The 21,856-nt window shown below is 36.2% G+C and overlaps 1 protein-coding gene across 14 annotated transcripts in view; it reads right to left on the bottom strand.

Moving 5' to 3' along the window:
• The window catches only part of SLC4A10 (solute carrier family 4 member 10), a 359,094-nt gene that overhangs the window by 141,191 nt on the left and 196,047 nt on the right, over positions 1 to 21,856 (bottom strand). For all 14 annotated transcript variants that reach the window (XM_012440527.2, XM_064382673.1, XM_064382670.1 and 11 more), the window contains exon 4: positions 1,305 to 1,443. In XM_012440527.2, coding sequence (XP_012295950.1) covers positions 1,305 to 1,443 — 139 coding nt within the window. The remainder of the gene's footprint in view (positions 1 to 1,304; positions 1,444 to 21,856) is intronic.

The raw sequence follows: 21,856 nt of genomic DNA on the forward strand, positions 1-21,856 counted from the left end.
AGGGACATGGATGAACCTGGAAACCATCATTCTCAGCAAACTGACACAAGAACAGAAAATCAAACACCACATGTTCTCACTCATAGGCGGGTGTTGAACAATGAGAACACATAGACACAGGGAGGAGAGCATCACACACTGGGGTCTGTCTGGGGAAATAGGAGAGGGACAGCAGGGGGTGGGGAGTAGGGGAGAGACAGCATGGGGAGAAATGCCAGATATAGGTGATGGGGAGGAAGGCAGCAAATCACACTGCCATGTGTGTACTTATGCAACAATCTTGCATGTTCTTCACATGTACCCCAAAACCTAAAATGCAATTAAAAAAAAAAGATAACTGCTACTCAAAGTTTGGTTCTCAAACCCAAAACATTTTATACAACACTGGGAGCTTTTTAGAAAGTTATGGTCTGGCTATGCCTGAAGTCTACTAAGTCTACATTTTAAACAACATTTTGGGTAATTTGCATTCACATTAAAATCTGGGAAGCAGTGGGCAAATGACAACCCTGGGTGTGCCCACAGTTTCTTGTGCACAGCTGTATCATAGCATTCATTATACAGCATTTACAACTTTCTTTCCTTGTCTAAATTATACTGCAAGATCCCTAAAGGCAAGATCTAAGATTTTTGTTGTTGTGCAAAATTCATTGCACCTGGCACATAATGGACACTCTATAAATGTTTGTTAAATGAGCAAATCAGAAGGAATAAATGAAAAGTAAACACAAAATTTAATTCTAACTTTACAGAACACTGTCAATTATATAGCAATATAAAAATCTTAATTACAATGATAGACAAAGTGATTTTAAAAGACATTTTAAAAAATCACTATCCTTAAATGTATGCATATCCTAGAAACATATTCAAAATATTTTTATCCTCACCAAAGAGTACATGAATCCAGGACTGTACACAAAGCATCTTATCATAATGTATACCCTTTATTTTTTAAAAAAGCCCACTTTCGAGTTACCATATAATATCACAAGTTTAGGTGCAAGCTGGCAGCTGAAAAAATAAAAATAAATTACTTTTAGATTTCTATTGTTTTGTTGATGACACACAAATTATGTTACTGTTTATCTTTAAGACTGCAGCTGTTGGCTGTGCATCACCGTTTACTGTAATTACTGCCTTCAGATTTCTTTCTGATCCATATCCTGTTATAGGATATGCTCAGGCCAGATCAGCAACTTCAGCAATCATGGATGTTTGTGAAATCGTTGCATTAGAAATCTCTTTTTCTAGTAACATGATCATTCTTTAGTATACCTTCACCCTTCAACAAAAATTCTCACCTGGCTGTTTCTCGCCACTCAGCATCCTCACCTTCACGCCAACAAATCTCATCCAGTTCTGTGAAAAGGTCATGAGGAATGTGTTCCTCGTCATCATCCTCGGTTCCAAGAATAAACTGTACCCTCTGTGATGGGGTGTCTAAAAAAATCAGAGACATGAACATATATTACTATGACCCTGAGTTTAAAATGTCCCAGTCAGTGCCTTCAACACCACCCCAAACTCATACCTCCTCTGCTCCCCACTGCAACACTCATCCAAAACAGACTCGAACTAAAACCAAATTCATCATTACATGAAGTCCAGTGTAATTTGGGATCATAAATATGTAAAATGTATATATTAATGTATATACATATAATAATAAAATAAAATATGATTATTTTGGATTATTTTAACACTCATGGAAACTATTTCTATTTCTCATACAAATATACTCATTTTCTCTCATCACATATGCTATATTTTATGGGTAATATTCAGAAGAGTAGACTATGATAAAATTCACTTCAACTAAAACTATGCAGAATATTATTCACCAAAAAAACTTCCTTGTGATCCTCCTTTGTAGTCATCTCCACTTCCCTCCTGTAGCCCCCAGCAACCACTAATCTGGTCTCTGCTGCTAGCTTTGCCTTTGCAAAATGTCATATAAGTGAAAACACAGCATATAACCTTTTGAGACTGGCTTTATTTACTTAGCAAGTGCCTTTGGGATTTTGAGATTTATCTGTGCCATTGTGTGTATTAGTAGTTCATTCGTTTTTATAGCTGAGTAACAGTCCATTGTAGGAATGTACCACTCTTGGCTTATGCATTCACTTGCTGAAGGACATTTGGGTTTCTAGTGCTTGGCAATTATAAATAGAACTGCTATAAGTATTCTTGTGTAGGCTTTTGTGTAAACACATATTTTTATTTCTCTAGGGTAAGTAACTAAAAGTAGGATTGCTAGTCATATGATAAGTGTACGTTCAGCTTTATAAGACACTGCCAAACTACTTTCCAGAATGGTTGTACCATTTTGCATTCCCAGGAGCAATGCAGGTGAGCTGCAGTTGTTGTGAATCTTCACCGGCACTTGGTATTATCAATTGTTTTGTAGACAATCTATGTAGCAGTATTTCATTGTGGTGTTAATTTACACTTCTATGGTGGGTATTGTTGACAATTTTTCCTGAGTTTATTTGACATCTATATTTATTTATTTTTATTGGGTTGTTTGTTCCTTACCATTGAGTTTTGAGACTTCTTTATACAGTCTGGATACACGACTTTTTTTGAACATATGATTTGCAACATTTGTCTTTTCTCCCCATTTATAGTTTGTCTTTATGTTCTTTTAGCAGTGTCTTTCACTGAGGAAAAGTTTTAAATATTGATGAATTCTAATTTTTTTTTGTGTTATAGATTATGCTTTTGGTATCACATTTGAAAACTCTTTGCCTAAAGGCAACAAAAATTTTCTTTATGTTTTCTTCTAAAGTTTTGTAGTATATTTTACATCTTGGGACTATGGTCCATTTTAAATTAATTTTAGTAGATATGAGGTTTAATTCAAGGAGTTTTTTTATTTTTTGAATATGGATGTTAAATTGTTCCAATAGCATACCACTTATGGAAAAGACCCAAATAAAAGACACAGAAAAAATATATTCTCCATTAAATTGCCTTTGCACCTTTTTCAAAAATCAATTTCCTACATTTGTTTGGACTATTTTTCTGGACTTTCTAATATGTTCCATTGATCTAGGCTTATGCTTCAGTTAGTCCAGGATGCTATAACAAAGTACCATAGATTGAGTGGCTTATAAACAACAGAAATTTATTTCTTGCAGTTCTGGAGGCTAGATGTCTGAAATCAGGGTTCCAGCATGGTTAGGCTCTAGTGAAGGCCATATTCTGGGTTGCAAATTGCTATTTTCTCCTTGCAATATCACATGGTGGAAAAGGTTGAGAGAGTTCTCTGGGGTTCATTTCATAAGGGCACTAATCTCAATCATGAGGACTTCACCCTCACAACCTAATTTCACTCCCAAGTCCTAACCTCCTAATACCACCATATTGGGGTTAGAATATTAACATATGAGTTTTGAGGGGACACAAACATTTAGTTCATGGCTTTGTCTATTCCTTTGACAATACCACTCTTTCTGATTACTATAGCTTTAGAGTAATTCTTAGACAGTATGAGTCTCCCAACTTTGCTCTTCTTTTTCAAAACTGTTTGGCTATTCTAATCTTTTTGCCTTTCTATGTACATTTTGGAAAAGTTTTTATATATCGACAAAATTCTTGCTTGGAATTTGATTGAAATTGCATTATATTATGGATTAATTTGGGGAGAATAGTATCTTAATGTAATGATTTATTCCAATCCATGGAAACTACATTATCTTCATTTATTTGGTCTTCTTTCATTTCAAATCATTTATTTCATCAGATTTTATAGTTTTCAGAACACAGATATTCTACCTGCTTTGTTAAATTTATACCTAGATATTTCATTTCTTGAAACTATTATATTTTTAAATTTGGTTCCAATTGTTTTAAAGCTAGTATAGAGAAATGTGATTTATTTTCATGTGACCTTGTCCTTCAACCTTGTTAAACTTACTCATAATTTCTTTTTTTTTCTATTTTTTTATTGCATTTTAGGTTTTGGGGTACATGTGAAAAACATGCAAGATTGTTGCATAGGTGCATATGTGGCAGTGTGATTTGCTGCCTTCCTCCCCTTCACCTATATGTGGCATTTCTCCCCACGCTATCTCTCCCCAACTCCCTTATAATTTCTAAAATTTCTTTGTAGATTCCATGGAATTTTTCAGGTATACAACCATGTCATCTGTGAATATGAACAATTTTATTTTTTCCTTTCCAAACTATCTCTTTCCTTATTTATTATTATTTTTTCATTATTATGCTAGCTAGAATTCTAGTAGGATATTCAGTGGCAGTGGGGAGAGTGGCCATCCTTATTTTGTTCCTGGTCACAGGGGGAAAACAGTCTTTCATGAATAAGTATGACCTTATTTCCCTTTGTCTGAGAATGCCTTTATTTAGTCTTCATGCCTAAAGGATATGTCACTGAATATAGAATCCTGGACTGAATGTTCTTTCAGCATTTTCAAATGCTGTTCCACTTTCTTTTAGCCTTCATGTTTCTTATTGAGAAATCGCAATCATTGGGATCATTGTTCCATTTTTCTCTATTATTAGAATCTTTTCTTTGTTTTTAGTTTTCAGAAGCTTCATTATAACGCTTTTGAATAATTTTAGGATTTTGGGTTTTGTTTTGGTGTTTGTTTTAGCATTTATCTTGAGAACCCTGAGCTTCTTGAATGGGGTTTTTTTTCCAGAAATAATTATTTATTTATTTATTTATTTTTTGAGACAGAGTCTCACTCTGTTACCCAGGTTGGAGCGCAGTGGTGTGATCTCTACTCACTGCAACCTCTGCCTCCCGGGTTCAAATGATTCTCCTGCCTCAGCCTCCCAAGTAGCTGGGAATACAGGCATGCACCACCACACCCAGCTAATTTTTGTAATTTCAGTAGAGACAAGGTTTCACCACATTGGCCAGGCTGGTCTCGAACTCCTGACCTCAAGTGTTCCACCTGCCTTGGCCTCCCAAAGTGCTGAAATTATAGGCGTGAGGCACCACACCTGCCCTCCAGCAATTATTTCTTCCATAGTTTTCTGTTTTTCTGTTTGCTTCATACTCTTTCTCTTCTGCTTCTGATATACTGATAGCAGAATCCACTGAAAATGGTCATCAACAATAGCCACAGCTTGTTTTGACATCATCTTTTCTCCGACTAGTTTTCCCATAAATATGCTATCAGTCATTCTGATAAATCTAATCAACAGAGAGTGGAAACAAATTCATTCACTTTGTCTCATACGTGTCTTTACTTAAGGTTACCATCAACAGGACTCAAAGCAGAAGGATGGGACCAATCTATAGTACATACCTCAACCACACTCTCAATGTATTTAGCTGCTGAACCCAACCAACTGAATAAATCCCCCAAACCCTAAAGATCTCCCTTACAAAGCCACATGACTTTCTCCTTAAGTTTCTGTATTAACCTTTCCACTTGGCCGGAGGCATTAGATCAGGTACAGCAGGATGTATGAGCAATTGCTTGGCCTCTTCCTTGGACCGCAAAGAGGTAGCTGAGGGCAATCCTATCATCCCTAAAAACTTTAGTCCATGAATTGAGGCTAAAGAAGACTGCAATGGTATTATTAATCTTTTAGATTAAAATCAGGGGCACATTTCTTACCAATTTTTCTAATTTGATGATTCCCATTGTAGGGATAACTGCCTGTAGGGCACACATAACTAATAAGTCAATTATCCCTCCAGGAAGCTCACCCTCATAGCCAAGTGTAGATTTTGGAGTTCTCTCCAAAATCATCTGAAGCCCACATAATTTACTGGTGGTGTTTGCTTAAACATTCAAAGGTCTCTCACAACCATCCCGTGGCTCAAGTCACTGTGTTCTTGTTAGAGAGGGAAAATAATGCATGATTTGGACATAAGACATACAATCTTGGCTGGGCGCGGTGGCTCACGCCTGTAATCCCAGCACTTTGGGAGGCTGAGGTGGGCAGATCATGAGGTCAGGAGTTTGAGACCAGCCAGTGTGGTGAAACCATGTCTCTACTAAAAATTCAAAAAATTAGCTGAGCACGGTGGTACATGCCTGTAGTCCCAGCTACTCAGGAGCTGAGGCAGGAAGATTGCTTAAACCTGGCAGGCAGAGGTTGCAGTGAGCCGAGATTGCACCATTGCACTTCCACCTGGGTGACAGAGTGAGACTCCGGCTCAAAGAAAAGAAAAAAAAGACATATGGTCTTGAGGGTTCACACAATGGCCCTAGAAAGAACATGTTATTTACAATGATTGTGGCCCCAAAATGGACTATGTCAGTTAGAAGACACAGGTTGGCAATGTCTCCAACAAGGCCTCCAGGCCAGCTAGTTGGCCTTGGGGTTCTCAGTTCAGTTCAAATAATTGAGATTATCCCTATTTTTTTTTTTTTTTTGAGACGGAGTTTCACTCTTGTTACCCAGGCTTGAGGGCAATGGCGCGATCTTGGCTCACCGCAACCTCTGCCTCCTGGATTATCCCTATTTTTTAGAGAAACTGCTTGGGGACAGTCAGTCCAATCTGATCTATTTGTCCATGCCAGCCTCTAGGTTAGTGATGGTTATAGAGAGGGGGGTAAAGAAGACACTCAAAGGTGTTAATAGGGGTGTGTGTGTGTGTCTGTGTGTGTGTGTGTGTGTACGAGATAAAGGATCTTTCCCTGCTGTTTCTAAAAATCTTCTCCTTCAGGTTAAAAGCAATTATGATCAAAATGCAGTCAGAGCCATCTGATGAAGAATACTAAGCCAGCAGGCAATTACATTTAAAGCATATCCACAGTTTGAGAGACTCAAAAGATCTTTTCTTTATGTGGGAGGCTCCAGGGTTAAGTTCTGAAAGATCATTAATTTTACTCCTGCACCTGAAACATAGTGTGTTCCATTCTGGTAGGTATAATTTCACTTTTTTTCTAACCATCCTCTGTAATACTCAGACCTTTAGTTGGGAAAGGTCAGAATAAGGGAGAAGAGGGCATTTTAATAAAATTTACAGAGACTTGTTATGTCCCCTACAGTAATGGTGCATTTGGGCAATTGTAGGAGGTCTTGGCAAGCAGTGTATTCAACTAAATTGTTACTACTCTTATAATGTAGGACCATGTCAAGTCAACAAGCATATCCAGTTAGCTATACAAGAATTAAGTATAAATCCCTGAGGTCTCCTTTTAGCTGAGCTACTATTTGGAGGGGTACCAATCAGGCTGGCCTGAGGTTTCTGTAAGAAGAAAGAATAATGCATCATGCCCAGAAATGGTCATGGTGGAATCCTGATTTTTCAGTATAAGTTTATATAAAATCTTAACCCTTTCATCCTGATTAGTATCTACATAGAGGCCAAGAGGAGAGGATCTCTTTCTGAAGAAAGCCATTCGGTGACCAAACCATCTTACTTATATGTATGGACCAGAAGGAGATGAGAGAGGCAGAGTTGGAAACTTTTTTTAATTTTTGAAGAAGCTCTTCCAACACTCAACAATGCCAGATGCCCATAGATGATAGGAAATGTGGGAGGTCTGTCAGATACTTTGACTATCAGCCAAATTGTTGCATGGCTTTGAGAATTAAAAAGTGTGCGACTATCTGACTGCGAATGGTCAGAAATCTGAATACATAACACCAATTAGTTTGAAGGGTCACATGGTATGTCTAGAATAATTGGCTGTAATAGCAACAACATAATCTCAGATTAGATGTATCTGCTGTCCTACTATAAATCCAACATTTATTAAGTTCTTGCTGGGTTTCAATATAAGGGTTATAGAACTGTTCTAGAATTTCAGACTGACCACACAAATTTATCTAAATTTCTTTGTTGACTTTTTCATTCTCCAGTGGGTCACTTATATCAGCATTATGAAACCAACCTGGGGCTGTAAGAATGCAATACTAATCAATGCCTTATCTATAGTTTCCCCTTGACTTTGTCTGTTTCAGAAAAATCTCTATAAAAGGGCCAAAGTTCTCTTACAGCAGATAGAATCCATTACAGAAAATTCCAAGACTTTTTACTGTCATCTCCAAATGGATTACAAGTTGGCATGATAGTAGGATAGTCTGAGCGAAAAATACATCCCAGTTGTGGTCATTCTTCTGTAACCAACATTATATGACCCACCTCACTCATTTTCCAAGAAAATCAGTCAAAGTTCTAACGATTTGACTGGTTTCTGTATATAATAGTCATGAATTTTCCTCTCATACTCACTGTTGGTATGCATCTCTAAAACTGTTGCCTGAAAGAAAATGCAAACTTGTTCCTCTCTACTCGCCCCACAGTCCAAATGAATCTAAGTACTAATTGTTAAAATGGGTGAACCTGAGACTACTGCCAGCCTGTAATCTCCCTACCTAAAGGAGAGTTAAAATCAAATCTACTGCGTGGTTCTCAGCTTACAACTACATTCCCAAATCCTCCTCATTAATAGGCAATAGAGAAGAAGAATATTTATTACTCTGCTTACTAGACAATTTGGTCAGTAAGTATGCTACCAATACCAATGGACTTCTCTCAAAGTGTTTTAATTAGCTGTGAGGCCATAATCCTTCTTTCTCCAAAAGCCATGTCTCTGTCAGTATCCCCTCACTGCCAAAACTGCCAAAATTGTGAAGGCTATCAGCATTTGCCCTGCTAGTTTTGTGGATGCTAGCAAAAGCCATGAGACTCTTGAGTCAGAGACAAAAGAAAGTTTATTATGCACAGAATAGTAGTACCTAGAGTATCATCGTTTGTGTTGCATTCTGTGCCCCAACTCCCACAGAAGGGTGTGCAAAGGGCCAGGAGATGCTGTACATGCAGTGGGATGTGTGACAGGGGAGAATCAAGGTAGGGAGCTCAATTCTTTCATAACGGACATTAATCCTCACTGATTGTTGCCCCATAAGGAGACATTATCTTTACTGTATAAAGATAACACACCTACCCTTTGCTCCAGAGAGAGACACTACCTATATCTTCCTAGTGTGTTCATAATACAAACATACTCATAAAGATAGAAGGCACAAACCTCTACTCACAAGATATTTGTAATCCATTACAAATTTGTCTCCCAACAGTCATCTTCATGTTCTGATCACTCTCAGAAAAAATAAAGAAAAATCTTTGAATTAAAAGCTTTTTGTTGAAATTGAAACTTCTTTGTGAATCTTTTCACTACCTTTCTACCTCTAAATATTCCCAATTTTGTGTGCCCATTCTTCAATGCATTCTTTGAGGGGGGAAAAAAGAATTCTTGGGATTTTGCTTTCATTATTTCCTCTTTCATTATGTTTTGTAAAGACTACATGATTGCTACCTAGAAATCTTTACTAGGTTTTAAACAGAAAATTCAAAAATCAGTAACAAGTATATAGTAATTACTGAAATTCCTATATGGCAGAAAAAATTGTTAGTCTAGTCAGAAAAAAAATTAATTTACCTTAGAAGAAAAATATAAGAATAGGAATAAACCCAACAAAATTATGTAGTACATTTGTGAAAAAAATTATAAAACTTTATTGAACGATGTAAAAGAAGACCCAAATAAATGCATTAGTTATACTGATGGGGAAGACTTAGTAATAAAACAAATCATGAATTCAATGTTAGTCCAATAAAACATGTGATATGTTTTAAACATTTTAAAACACAAAAGAATGAGTAAATCAGTAACAAGTATAAAGTAATTACTGAAATCTATAATGTTAAGCACTTCATATATAAAAATAAACCAATTAATAAGTTATTGAAATAATTATGTTATAACTAAGGCAAAATTGAGAGGAATTCAGAGGGCAAAGGTGAAAAATAAACACACAATGATAATATAGGGTCATATTTCTGTGTAAGTAAGTATCTGTGGTAACTCTTGCCTAACGATTAACCTCATCTTCTGCCAGTCTTTCCCTTGCTATTACCTTCTGCGTACATTAGCCTTCTTTAAGACTCTTAAAAATATCATGCTCTTTCCCACCTCAGAATCTTCTAGCTGTCTTAGACATCCACCCTCTGCTTAAATGTAGTGTACTTTGGCACACCTACATAATCATACTTGTAAAACAGACATATGAACACATACATATCCACATTTGAGCATGTTCATATACAAATCAGGCCCCTATTATCCTAAGTCACAACATTCTACATTTCTTGATCCACTTATCTCAATTGTAACTAATCATTATTGTGCAATAATTGATTTTACAACTATCTCTTTGTTATAATGGCTAAAATATAAAGGCAGGAACCATGTTTGTTTTATTCACTGCTATATCTTCAGTAAATATCAAAGATTTAACAAATATTAATTTATTTAAAAAATGAAAACCCTGTACAGATATTAACTTATGGCCAAGATGTGTTTTATATACTTTTTTGTAAATCTTGTTGTATGAACTTCATGCATAGCTTTCTGGGTGAAGTAGGGTAACAAAATATATCTTATTAACATGTCAGCTTGTTTGTTTCTGGGAGTTTTTTTCAAGGAGAATATAAGCTTGCTCAAAGTTTCCATTCTTATTCTGTACCTGTAATCACAATAATAGTTAAAAAAAGAAAAGAAAGAAAAAAACCTCACATCTACCTGAAGATCAGTTAGTAGTTCAGAATAAATTCGTCAGTATGAAAGGTAACCTTAGCCATTAAACTAAATATAACATTGGCATGTTATAAGAAACAGTTAGCTACACTAAAGAAAAAACAAATTCCTAAAGTAAATCAGGTAAGAATAGATGTGGTTATTAAAACTATGGAAAATATTCTTTACCTAACTCAATAAAACTGCACTGGTTTTTTTTGTTGTTGTTGTTGTTTGTTTGTTTGTTTTGCTTTAGTTCCTAAAACATGCATTCTTCAGGAGTTGAAACTTGCAGAACACTTAGCACACGTACGTCAATTTTTAAATATATATTCTATAGAAAGAAATTGGTATGGTTTGTCTGTGTCCCCACCCAAATCTCATCTTGAACTGTAGCTCCCATAATTCCTATGTGTTGTGGGAGAGACCCAGTGAGAGATAACTGAAATATGGGAACAGTTTTCCCCATACTGTTCTCATGGTAGGGAATAAGTCTCAAGAGATCTAAGAGTTTTATAATGGGAAACTTCTTTTTCTTGGCTCTTATTCTGTCTTATCTACTGTCATGTAAGACATGCCTTTTGCCTCCCACCATGATTGTGAGGCCTCCCCAGCCACGTGGAATTGTGAATCCATTAAATCTCTTTTTCTTTATAAATAACCCAGTCTCAGGTATGTATTTATCAACAGTATGAAAATGGAATAATACAGAAATATGTAAAACAAGTAAAATATCTTCAAACAATATATTTACAGAACATGAAAAAACACTCCTTTATTATTCAAGTGAAATTATATGACTGCAAATAGCATAAAAAACAAAGTAGAATAATTTAGATGAATTAGAAGTTCAATTAGATTGAGATTCATGAGAATCCATGACAAGTTTGCTATCTTATTAGCCAAGAGAGTCCTGTAACCGGGCAACTAATTAAATGATGGCAAGGAAAGAAGTTGCAATTCAAAAAAATGTGAGGGTAGATTTATTTTGCAAATAAAGTATCTTTTTAAAAAGTAAAATACTGCAGTTTTCAGCATGGCTGTACTTTGATTAGTTACCTGGTCAATTCATAACTGTAGGATAGTATCTATTCCAGTTCACATAAATGCTATACCATATTTACTGTACTTAAATTGCTTATAATCTGATTTTAAAGATAAGATGAATCCATAATAACAGACAATGTAAGACAATAATAATTAAGCACTAATATGTCTGGTGCTTAGTGGTGCAAGAGTGAAGAGGTATGAAAATAAATGAAGGCTACAATGGTCAAGGAGGTTTTCACAAGAGGAGATGGGATTATGTCACGCCACATCAGTATTAAGAACATAATATTTTTGACTATATGGTAAAGAAACGGATCCCGAATTACTGAGACAAAATTAATGGTTTGGTTTAGGCAATGGATTTAGAAATAGAATAATGCAAGGAAACATCTCAGTAGCTGAAGTTCGAGATGAAATCTCAGGTCTGAAATCCACTGCATGCTCTAGAGAGAAACTTTATGCAGCTAATACATACATGGCCAGGAATCAGAATCAAGGAAAAGTAGGAATCTGACTGCACCTGATGCATTAAGATTCCAGGTAAGCAGTAAAATAATAGCCACGTTGTCTGAATCAAAGATGAAAAAATATCAGAGAGAAGAAAAGCAAAAATTCCAATGCAAGGGAAGCAGAAAGAATCCTTTCCTGTGCATCTATATGTAATAACGGTAAATAATATGTACATATTTATACATATAACTAAAAATAAGCATATATAAATATATACTACATATTTAAAATATATAGAGATATATATTTTAATATATCTCTATATTAAAGATATAGATATATAAAGATATATATTTTAATATATCTCTATATTAAATGAGGATTCTATCTTTAATAATTAATGATTGGTTGAAATTAGTATGAACCAAACTGGAAGCGGTCAATACCAAGAATTCAAAAGCTCAAGAAAAAACAATTATTTAGTTTTATAAGCAAATCCAAGGGTAAATAGTACAAAAATGAAATTCCAAAAAGCAGATCTGCAGCCAGAAGAAAAAGAACAAGTGAGTCATGAATGCTGTCTTGTAAGAATTTAATAAAATACAGTAACTTGGTTTGTCACACTAGTTTGTATCATGTAATGAGCACAAGTCGAAATATGTAGGCTTTCTCTAGCAAAGTAGTTCCATCATAGGAAAACTGGAGTGAAATAAACTTGGTTGCAAGACAGGAACATGGCTAACAGAAAGAAACAAAGAAATAATAGCACTGGAGAACTGGGCATCAAAGTCAGAGTAAGCCCAGGAGCAAGACTCTTACAATGGTGAATAAGCAATCTACTCATACTGGGCTCCTTATATTTCTACCTACCAGAATTGGTCTCCCAGAAGAAGACTGGACCAAGCCCCAAAATGGGGTAGGGGTGCTGGTTATAATGATGATATAGACTTACCTACCAGAAATAGAGAGCTCTACAAATTGAAGCAGGGAAAATAATTACACCATTAATTAAAAGTGAGTTGTCAGAATGAGAGCCAGCATTGTAGGTTGGGTGCTCCAAAAAATTTTTTGCATATGCTAAATTTGAGATGACTAAGGGACCATCATATGACAAAGGTCATAAGGCAGTTAGAGATTTGAGATTGGATTCTGGAAGAAAGAGCAGGGTCAGAGCCAGAGACATAGATGGCATTTAACGAAAGATATCACATGATTACAATGATGGTGACTCAAAAATGAAAGACTAGAGAGAGAAGAATACTAAACACTGGAGAAGTTAATAAGGTTTAAGTTTTGGCAGAAGGAAGAGAAGTTATCAAAAGAATCAGAAAAGGAATAAATATGTAAAAGGATTAATACATTATACAAATATTTAATGGGCACCTTCCTTTTGTCAAGATACCATTCTAAGCAGTAAATAAGACAAATATAAACAGGAAAAAGTCTCTGCCTTCATGGTGCATATGTCTCATGGAGAAAGTAGTATAACCAGGAGCAAAATAGAAAAGAATTTCAAAAAGAATAAGTCAATAAAGTTGGATGCTGTAGGGTGGTCAATGAGAACTGTGTAAGAGAAAGAGGATCTTGCTATCCTAATTTTAAATAGCATTGGATAGCATTAAATAGCATGTATTACTGTTATAATCAGAAATAGATAAATAAGATATTTCCATTTGGAATATGGACTATATTTTCAATAAATGATTAGTTGAGGAGAATTGCTTGAACCTGAGAGGCAGAGGTAGCAGTGAGCCGAGATTGCACCACTGCACTCCTGCCTGGGTGACAAAGCAAGACTTCATCTTAGAAAAAAAAAAAAAAATCAACTACTAACAAACATTGATAAACATAACAATGTGGAAAAAACTGAAAGATAGCTGAATAGGAACAGCTCTGGAGTGCAGTTCCCAGCAAGAACAACGCAGAGGGTGAGTGAACACTGAATTTCCAAACGAATTATTACTGCTCACAGACCAGGAGATTCCCAGGCTGAAAAGCACCACGAGTTTCCAGCATGGCTGATTCAGCTGGCATAGCGAGTCTCTGCACAAAAGCTCACAGAAATCTGGGTGGCCATTTCAACAGGCACCTGGAATGCCTGGGAGACAGAGCCATCCATTCAACTGAAAAAGAGTGGGCTGAAACAGGGAACCAGGTGATCTGGCACCCAGATACATAAAGCAAGTTCGTAATGACCTGACCTACAAAGAGACTTACACTCCCACACAATAATAGTGGGAGACTTTAAAACTCCACTGTCAATATTAGATCAATGAGGGAGAAAATTAATGGATATCCAGGGCTTGAACTCAGATGTGCACCAAGCAAACCTAATAGACATATACAGAACTTTCCACCCCAAATCCACAGAATATACATTGTTCTCAGCATCTCATGGCACCTACTCTAAAATTGACCATATAATTGGGAGTAAATCACTCCTCAGCAAATGTTAAAGAATGGAAATCATAACAAACAGTCTCTCAGACCACAGTGCAATCAAATTAGAACTCAAGATTAAGTAACTAACTCAGAACCACACAACTTTATGGAAACTGAACCACTGGCTACTGAATTTCGACTGGATAAACAATGAAATGAAAGCAGAAATAAAGATGTTCTTCGAAACCAATGAGAACAAAGACACAACATACCAGAATCTCTGGGACACATTTAAAGCAGTGTCTAGAAGAAAATTTATAGCAATTAAATGCCCACATAAGAATCAAGGAGAGATCTAAAATCGACACCCTATCATCAAAATCGAAAGAGCTAGAGGAGCAAGATCAAAAAAACTCAAAAGCTAGCAGAAGACAAGAAATAACTAAGATTAGAGCAGAACTGAAGGAGATAGAGACACAAAAAACCTTTCAAAAAATCAATAAATCCAGGAGCTCATTTTTGAAAAGATCAACAAAATAGACAGACCACTAGCCAGATTAATAAAAAAGAAAATAGAGAATAATCAAATAGATGCAATAAAAAAACAATAAAGAGGATATCACCACTGATCCCACAGAAATACAAACAACCATCAGAAATTACTACAAACAACACTATTAACATAAACCAGTAAACCTGGAAAAAATGGATAAATTGCTGGATACTTGCACCCTCCCAAGCCTAAGCCAGGAAGAAGTCAAAACCCTGAATAGACTAATAACAAGCGCTGAAGTTGAGGCAGCAATTAATAGCATACCAACCAAAAAAAACACAGGTCCAGAGGGTTCACAGCCGAATTCTACCAGGCATACAAAGAGGAGCTGGTACCACTCCTTCTGAAATAATTCCAAACAATCCAAAAAGAAGGAATTCTTCCCAAATCATTTTATGAGACCAACATCATCTCGATACCAAAACCCAGCAGAGACTCAACAAAAAAAGAAAACTTCAGGTTAATATCCATGATGAACAGAGATGCAAAAATCTTCAATAAGATTGCAAGAACACATCAAAAAGCTAATCGATCACAATCAAGTAGGCTTCATCCAGGGATGCAAGGCTGGTTCAACACACGCAAGTCTATAAACCTAATCCACCACATAAACAGAACCAAAGACAAAGACCATATGATTATCTCAATAGATGCAGAGAAGGCCTTTGACAAATTTCAACAGCCTTTATGCTAAAAACTCTCAATAAACTAGGTATTGACAGAACATATCTCAAAATAATAACAGCTATTTATGACAAACCCACAGCCAATATCACACTGAAGAGGCAAAAACTGGAAGCATTCCCTTTGATATCTGGCACCAGACAAGCATGCCCTCTCTCACCACCCCTATTCAATATAGTATTGGAAGTTCTAGCCAGAGCAATCAGGCAAGAAAAAGAAATAAAGGGTATTCAAATAGGAAAGGTGGAAGTCAAATTGTCTCCATTTGCAGATGACATGATTGTATATTCAGAAGACCCCATGATCTCAGCCCAAAATCTCCTGAAACTGATAATCAACTTCAGCAAAGTCTCAGGATACAAAATCAATGTGCAAAAACCACAAGCATTCCTATACACCAATAACAGACTAACAGAGGACCAAGTCAAGACTGAACTCCCATTCACAATGGCTACAAGAGAATAAAATGCCTAGGAATACAACTAACAAAGGATATAAAGGACCTCTTCAAGGAGAACTACTAACCACTCTTAAAGGAAATAAGAGAGGACACAAACAGATGGAGAAATATTCCATGCTCATGGTTAGGAAGAATCAATATTGTGAAAATGGCCATATTGCTCAAAGTAATTTATAGATTCAACAGCATCCTCGTCAAGCTACCTATGACCCTCTTCACAGAACTGGAAAAAACCACCTTAAACTTCATATGGAACCAAAAGAGAGCCCGTATAGTGAAGACAATTCTAAGCAAAAAGAACAAAGCTGGAGGCATCATGCTACCTGACTTCAAACTATACTACAAGTCTACAGTAATCAAAACAGCATGGTACTGGTACCAAAACAGAGATATAGACCAATGGAACAGAACAGAGGCCTCAGAAATAATACCACATATCTACAACCATCTGATCTTTGATAAACCTAACAAAAACAAGCAATGGGAAAAGGATTCCCTTTTTAATAAGTGCTGTTGGGAAAACTGGCTAGTCATATGCAGAAAGCAGAAACTGGACCCCTTGCTGACACCTTAAACTAAATTAACTCCATATGGATTAAAGACTTAAACATAAGGCCTAACACCATAAAAACCCTAGAAGAAAACCTAGGCAAAACCATTCAGGACATAGGCATAGGCAAGGACTTCATGACTAAAACACCAAAAGCAACGGCAACAAAGCCAAAATAGACAAATGGGATCTAATTAAACTCCAGAGCTTCTGCACAGCAGAAGAAACAATCATTAGAGTGAACTGGCAACCAACAGAATGGTAAAAAATGTTTGCAATCTACCCATCTGACAAATGGCTAATATCCAGAATCTACGAAGAACTAAAACAGATTTACAAGAAAAAAAAACAAACAAACCCATTCAAAAGTGGGTGTAGGACATGAACAGACACTTTCCAAAAGAAGACATTTATGAGGCCAACAAACATGAAAAAATGCTCATCATCACTGGTCATTAGAGAAATGCAAATCAAAACCACATTAGGATACCATCTCATGCCAGTTAGAATGGCAATCATTAAAAAATCTGGAGACAACAGATGCTGGAGAGGATGTGGAGAAACAGAAACACTTTTACACTGTTGGTGGGAGTTTAAAGTAGTTCAACCATTGTGGAAGACAGTGTGGCAATTCCTCAAGGACCTAGAAATAGAAATTCCATTTGACCCAGCAATCCCATTACTGGGTATATATCCAAAGGATTATAAATCATTCTACTATAAAGACATATGCACATGTATGTTTATTGTGGCACTGTTCACAATAGCAAAGGCCTGGAACCAACCCAAATGCCCATCAATGACTGGACAAGGAAAATATGGCATATATACACCATGGAATACTTTGCAGCCATAAAAAACAATGAGTTCATATCCTTTTAAGGGACATTGATGAACCTGGAAACCATCATTGTCAGCAAACTGACACAAGAACAGAAAAACAAATACCCCATGTTCTTACTCATAGGTGGGTATTGAACAATGAGAATACATGGACACAGGGAGGGGAGCATCACACACTGAGGTCCGTTTGTGGAGAATCGGGGAGGGACAATGGGGGGTAGGGAGGTTGGGGAGGGATAACATGGAGAGAAATGCCAGAGATAGGTGACGGGGGGATGGAGGCAGCAAACCACATTGCCATGTATGTACCTATGCAACAATCCTGCATGTTCTGCCCATGTACCCTAGAACCTAAAGTGCAATAAAAAATAAAAAAATAAATGATTAATTAAGAAAATCAAATTTAAATAATTATACTATTTGGGGAAAGCCCTTGTAGAATCATAACTGGAAACAAGCAAATTTTTTAGCAAACTTCTATCTTTGCATTATTAGCTATATAACTCATATTTCTTTAATAAATCATATACTAATTAACCAGAGCCTTAAAGAGATTGCTCCTAATAAACAATGAAAATACTCTCCTTTTGTAGGCCTCTCCAAAAATACTCTATTTTTTAGGCCCTTTCTGGACAATATTTAACAAAAATGTTGAGAAATATATTTATCATGCCAGCATTACAAGTATAATGACAGAAGTGAATTGAAAAATTTCTATTTTAATATGTGATCTTGCTGTCATGAAGTACACAAGCCTTGGTTACTATGACATTTAGCTTAAGAGAACAGATTCACAGAATGCTTACCATTGTGCATTTCTGAATCACAGACACTTTTCTTCCTCTTTATTCCTTGTTATACTTCAGATGAATCCATATTCAGATAATCTATCTTATGAAATTATGACAAGTTTGGTAGTTCTGTTCCAAATTTATGTCTCCAGCCTCCTTGAAGCTCAATAATATTTTCCATTTTCAGATGAACTTTAAAATTTTGCTCATAGTATTTGAATGTCATGAACAATCTATTCATTGAAATTCCTATATTATAATTAATTTACATAATTGAAATAATATAATAATTATTATCCATACTAATTAGTAATTTCATTACAGGGTAATAGATTGACAAAATAAATGTTTCAGATAAAGCACCAAGAACAAATAAATATTTCTTTCCACATGAGATATAAGATTATATGCAGAATTTGCAAACGATGCTCTAAAAACCTGGTTATGTGACTGTAACTTTTCACCATACAGAAGCTATAAAAGGTCATGAGATGAAACAGTAGACACATTTTAGAGTAGAGCCCTTTGGAAAGAGCTGTAACATGACTCTGACATTTCCTTATTCTCCTTAAAAGGGATGGCAGTAGGGGTATGATTCCTGCCTGAGAAACACAAAGTCAGCCTAGCTGCTGATGGCTGATAGTGCTTCATTCAATAACACACACTTTCATTATCGGAGCACCGAGTGTGTGTGCATCTTCTGTGAATCATATGTAAGTCACAAACAGGAGAAGGGGAGAGGGGAGAAAAAAAGAGAGAGAGTGTGGAATATAGAGTCATCTTGGGTTGCCACAGAGCACTGAGAAGATTTCAGCAGAGAGATTCTATCACTATAACTGAATTCCTAGGGGATGAAGATGAGTAAGTAGTAAGGCAGGAAAGAGTACAGGTGAGAAAATCTCCAGGAGAGAATGAGTAAACTCAAAGTCTTGCTAAGCCTAGAATGTATGACATTAACTTGTCATAGCAGCAGTGAAGTAAGAACTTTTCTGCCTTACTTCCATGAGAGAGATAAGAAACTAGAGCTGGAAGATGATGGAGCATCTAGAGGAAGAAAATTTCAGCTAGAAAAAAAAAAAAGCAACAACAGTTGACCCTTTAACAATGCAAGTGTTAAGGGCACTGATCTCCCACACAGCTGAAAATCTGTATATAACTTTTGACTCCCTCAAAACTTAACTACTAATAGCCTACTGCTGACCAAGAGCCTTAATGATAACATAAACAGTCAATTAACACATGTGTATGTTATATGTATTATATACTGTATTTTTACAATAGTCTGGAGAAAAAATTAAGAAAATCATAAAGAAGAGAAAATATATTTACTACTTATGAAGTGAAAATGGATTATATAAAGGTCTTCATTCTCATTGTCTTCACTTTGAGTAGGGTGAGGAGGAGCAGGAATAGGACGAGTTGGTCTTACTATCTCAGGGTGGCAGAGGCAGAAAAGGTAGAAGGCGAGGCAAGAGAGGCAGACACACTTGGTGTAACTTTACGGAAATACATTGTAATTTCTAACCTTTTCACATTTTCATTTCTCTAAAACTGTTTCCATGAGATACTGATCCTTCTTTCACCATCTACTTTAGTTTCAGTGCCCATATTATAAAAGGGTCTGTGTAGTAAAAGAGGTTGAACGTAGTCTTGAACAACTGTAACTCTGCTGCCAGATTGTCTAATGTCAATTTGTTTTCTGGCACTGCTTTTTCAACATTTTCTTCTTCATCTTCTAGCACTGGTTTAGAAGTACTCATCTTCATTGAGTCATCTTCTAATTATTCCACTGACATGGTATCTGTTCACTCTTGAGTTTCTCCAAGATCCATATCCTGACACCTTTTACATCCACCTTTTTTGCCACATCCACAATCTCTTTCATAATTTCCTCGACTGGCTCTGTTGCAAATCTTGTGAAGTCATGCACAGTTTTCTCCAGCAAGAATTTGTTGTTTCAAGCGTGATGGCTTTCATGGATTTTTCTGTAGTAATGAAGGCATCTTCAATGGTGTAATCCTTGTAGAGTTTCATGATGTTATCTCTATTGGGGTTCTCTTTCACAGCATTGACAATGCTTTCCATAGAGTACCATGTGTAATGAGCCTTAAAGATCCTTAGAAAACCTGACCTAGAAGCCAATTACAGTATTGTGTTTTGGGTCAAGTAGATCACTTTAACACCTTCATAAGCATTAGCTCATGGGGTTCTAGATGGCCAGAAGCATTGTCTCATATCAAAAGAATTTTCAAAGGCATTTTCTTACTGGTAAGGTACTTCCTGACTTTGGGGACAAAGCATCAATAGAACCAAACTAGAAAAAAGGTTCTCATTGTCCAGGCTTTTTTGTACAACCAAAAGACTGGCAGGTGGAATTTATCTTTGCCTTTCAAGGATCTGGGGTTAGTAGTTTTATAGATAAGGGCAGTCTTGATCATAAACCCGACGGCATCTACACAAAACAGTAGAGTTAGCCTACTCCTTCCTGCTTTAAATATTGATGCTCTCTTCCTTTGTGGCATTTTTCCCCCAGAATTGGGCACTTTTGTCTGCATTAAAAACCTGTTCAGGCAGATATCCTTTCTCCTACAAAAATCACAAATGAAAGAAAGTACGCTTACAGTACTATATTTGTTGATAAGTTTATGCCTCTGTTTATGTCAACTGTCTGGAACAACGGGCAACCACAGCTGCAAACCTCAATTTGCAGTAGATATCAAGGAATTCAGCTTTGTCTTGTAATGTTATGACTTTTCTCTGCTTCTTGGGAGCACTTTGGGCCTCGCTGTGGCACTTCATATGGGTTCCATGGTTTTATTCAAGGTTCAAAATATTATACAAAACACAATGAAAAATATGTGAGAACCATGAGAGATCATTTTTTACAGCAATATGCTGTTTATTGGAGAGATGAATTGCTCAAACAGAGATGATTAACATCACAAAGTGTTTTAAGTGGTACTGGAAACACTTGAACTCACACAATAGCAACAGCAAGTGGATACAAACATCACTACAGTAGTACAATAAGTACAACAGTAAATTGAATGCAGTTAGATTTAATACTGCATTTTTACATTTGTTTACATTTGTCGCAATTGCCAATGATACCATGTACAGTCCATAAGTGTTTGTGTACCTAAGGCCTGATAAATTTCAACTTTTATAATAGATTTGTGTATATTTTATGGTAGTAAATGACACAATAGACTAGTATCTACCTATATGTTATGCATTTATGATATACTTTTTTCCTATTTGTTTTATATTTCTAGGCTATGCAGTTTGCGAGTTTTTTCAAATCGTCATAAACCTTTTTTTAAAAAGTATATATATACACACAATTTTTTTTTTGAGACAGTTTCTTTCTGTCGCCCAGGCTGGACTGCAGTGGCACTATCTCAGCTTACTGCAGGCTTCATCTCCTGGGTTCAAGTGATTCTCCTGCCTCAGACTCCCAAGTAGCTGGGACTACAGGTGTGCATCACCATGTCTGGCGAATTTTTGTATTTTTAGTAGAGAGGAGGTTTCGCCATGTTGGCCAGGCTGTTCTAAAACTCCTGGCCTCAAGTGATC

This window comes from Aotus nancymaae, unplaced genomic scaffold (genome assembly GCF_030222135.1).
Source record: "Aotus nancymaae isolate 86718 unplaced genomic scaffold, 86718_ANA_hifiasm-v0.15.2.pri h1tg000029l, whole genome shotgun sequence".
Taxonomy (NCBI): domain Eukaryota; kingdom Metazoa; phylum Chordata; class Mammalia; order Primates; family Aotidae; genus Aotus; species Aotus nancymaae.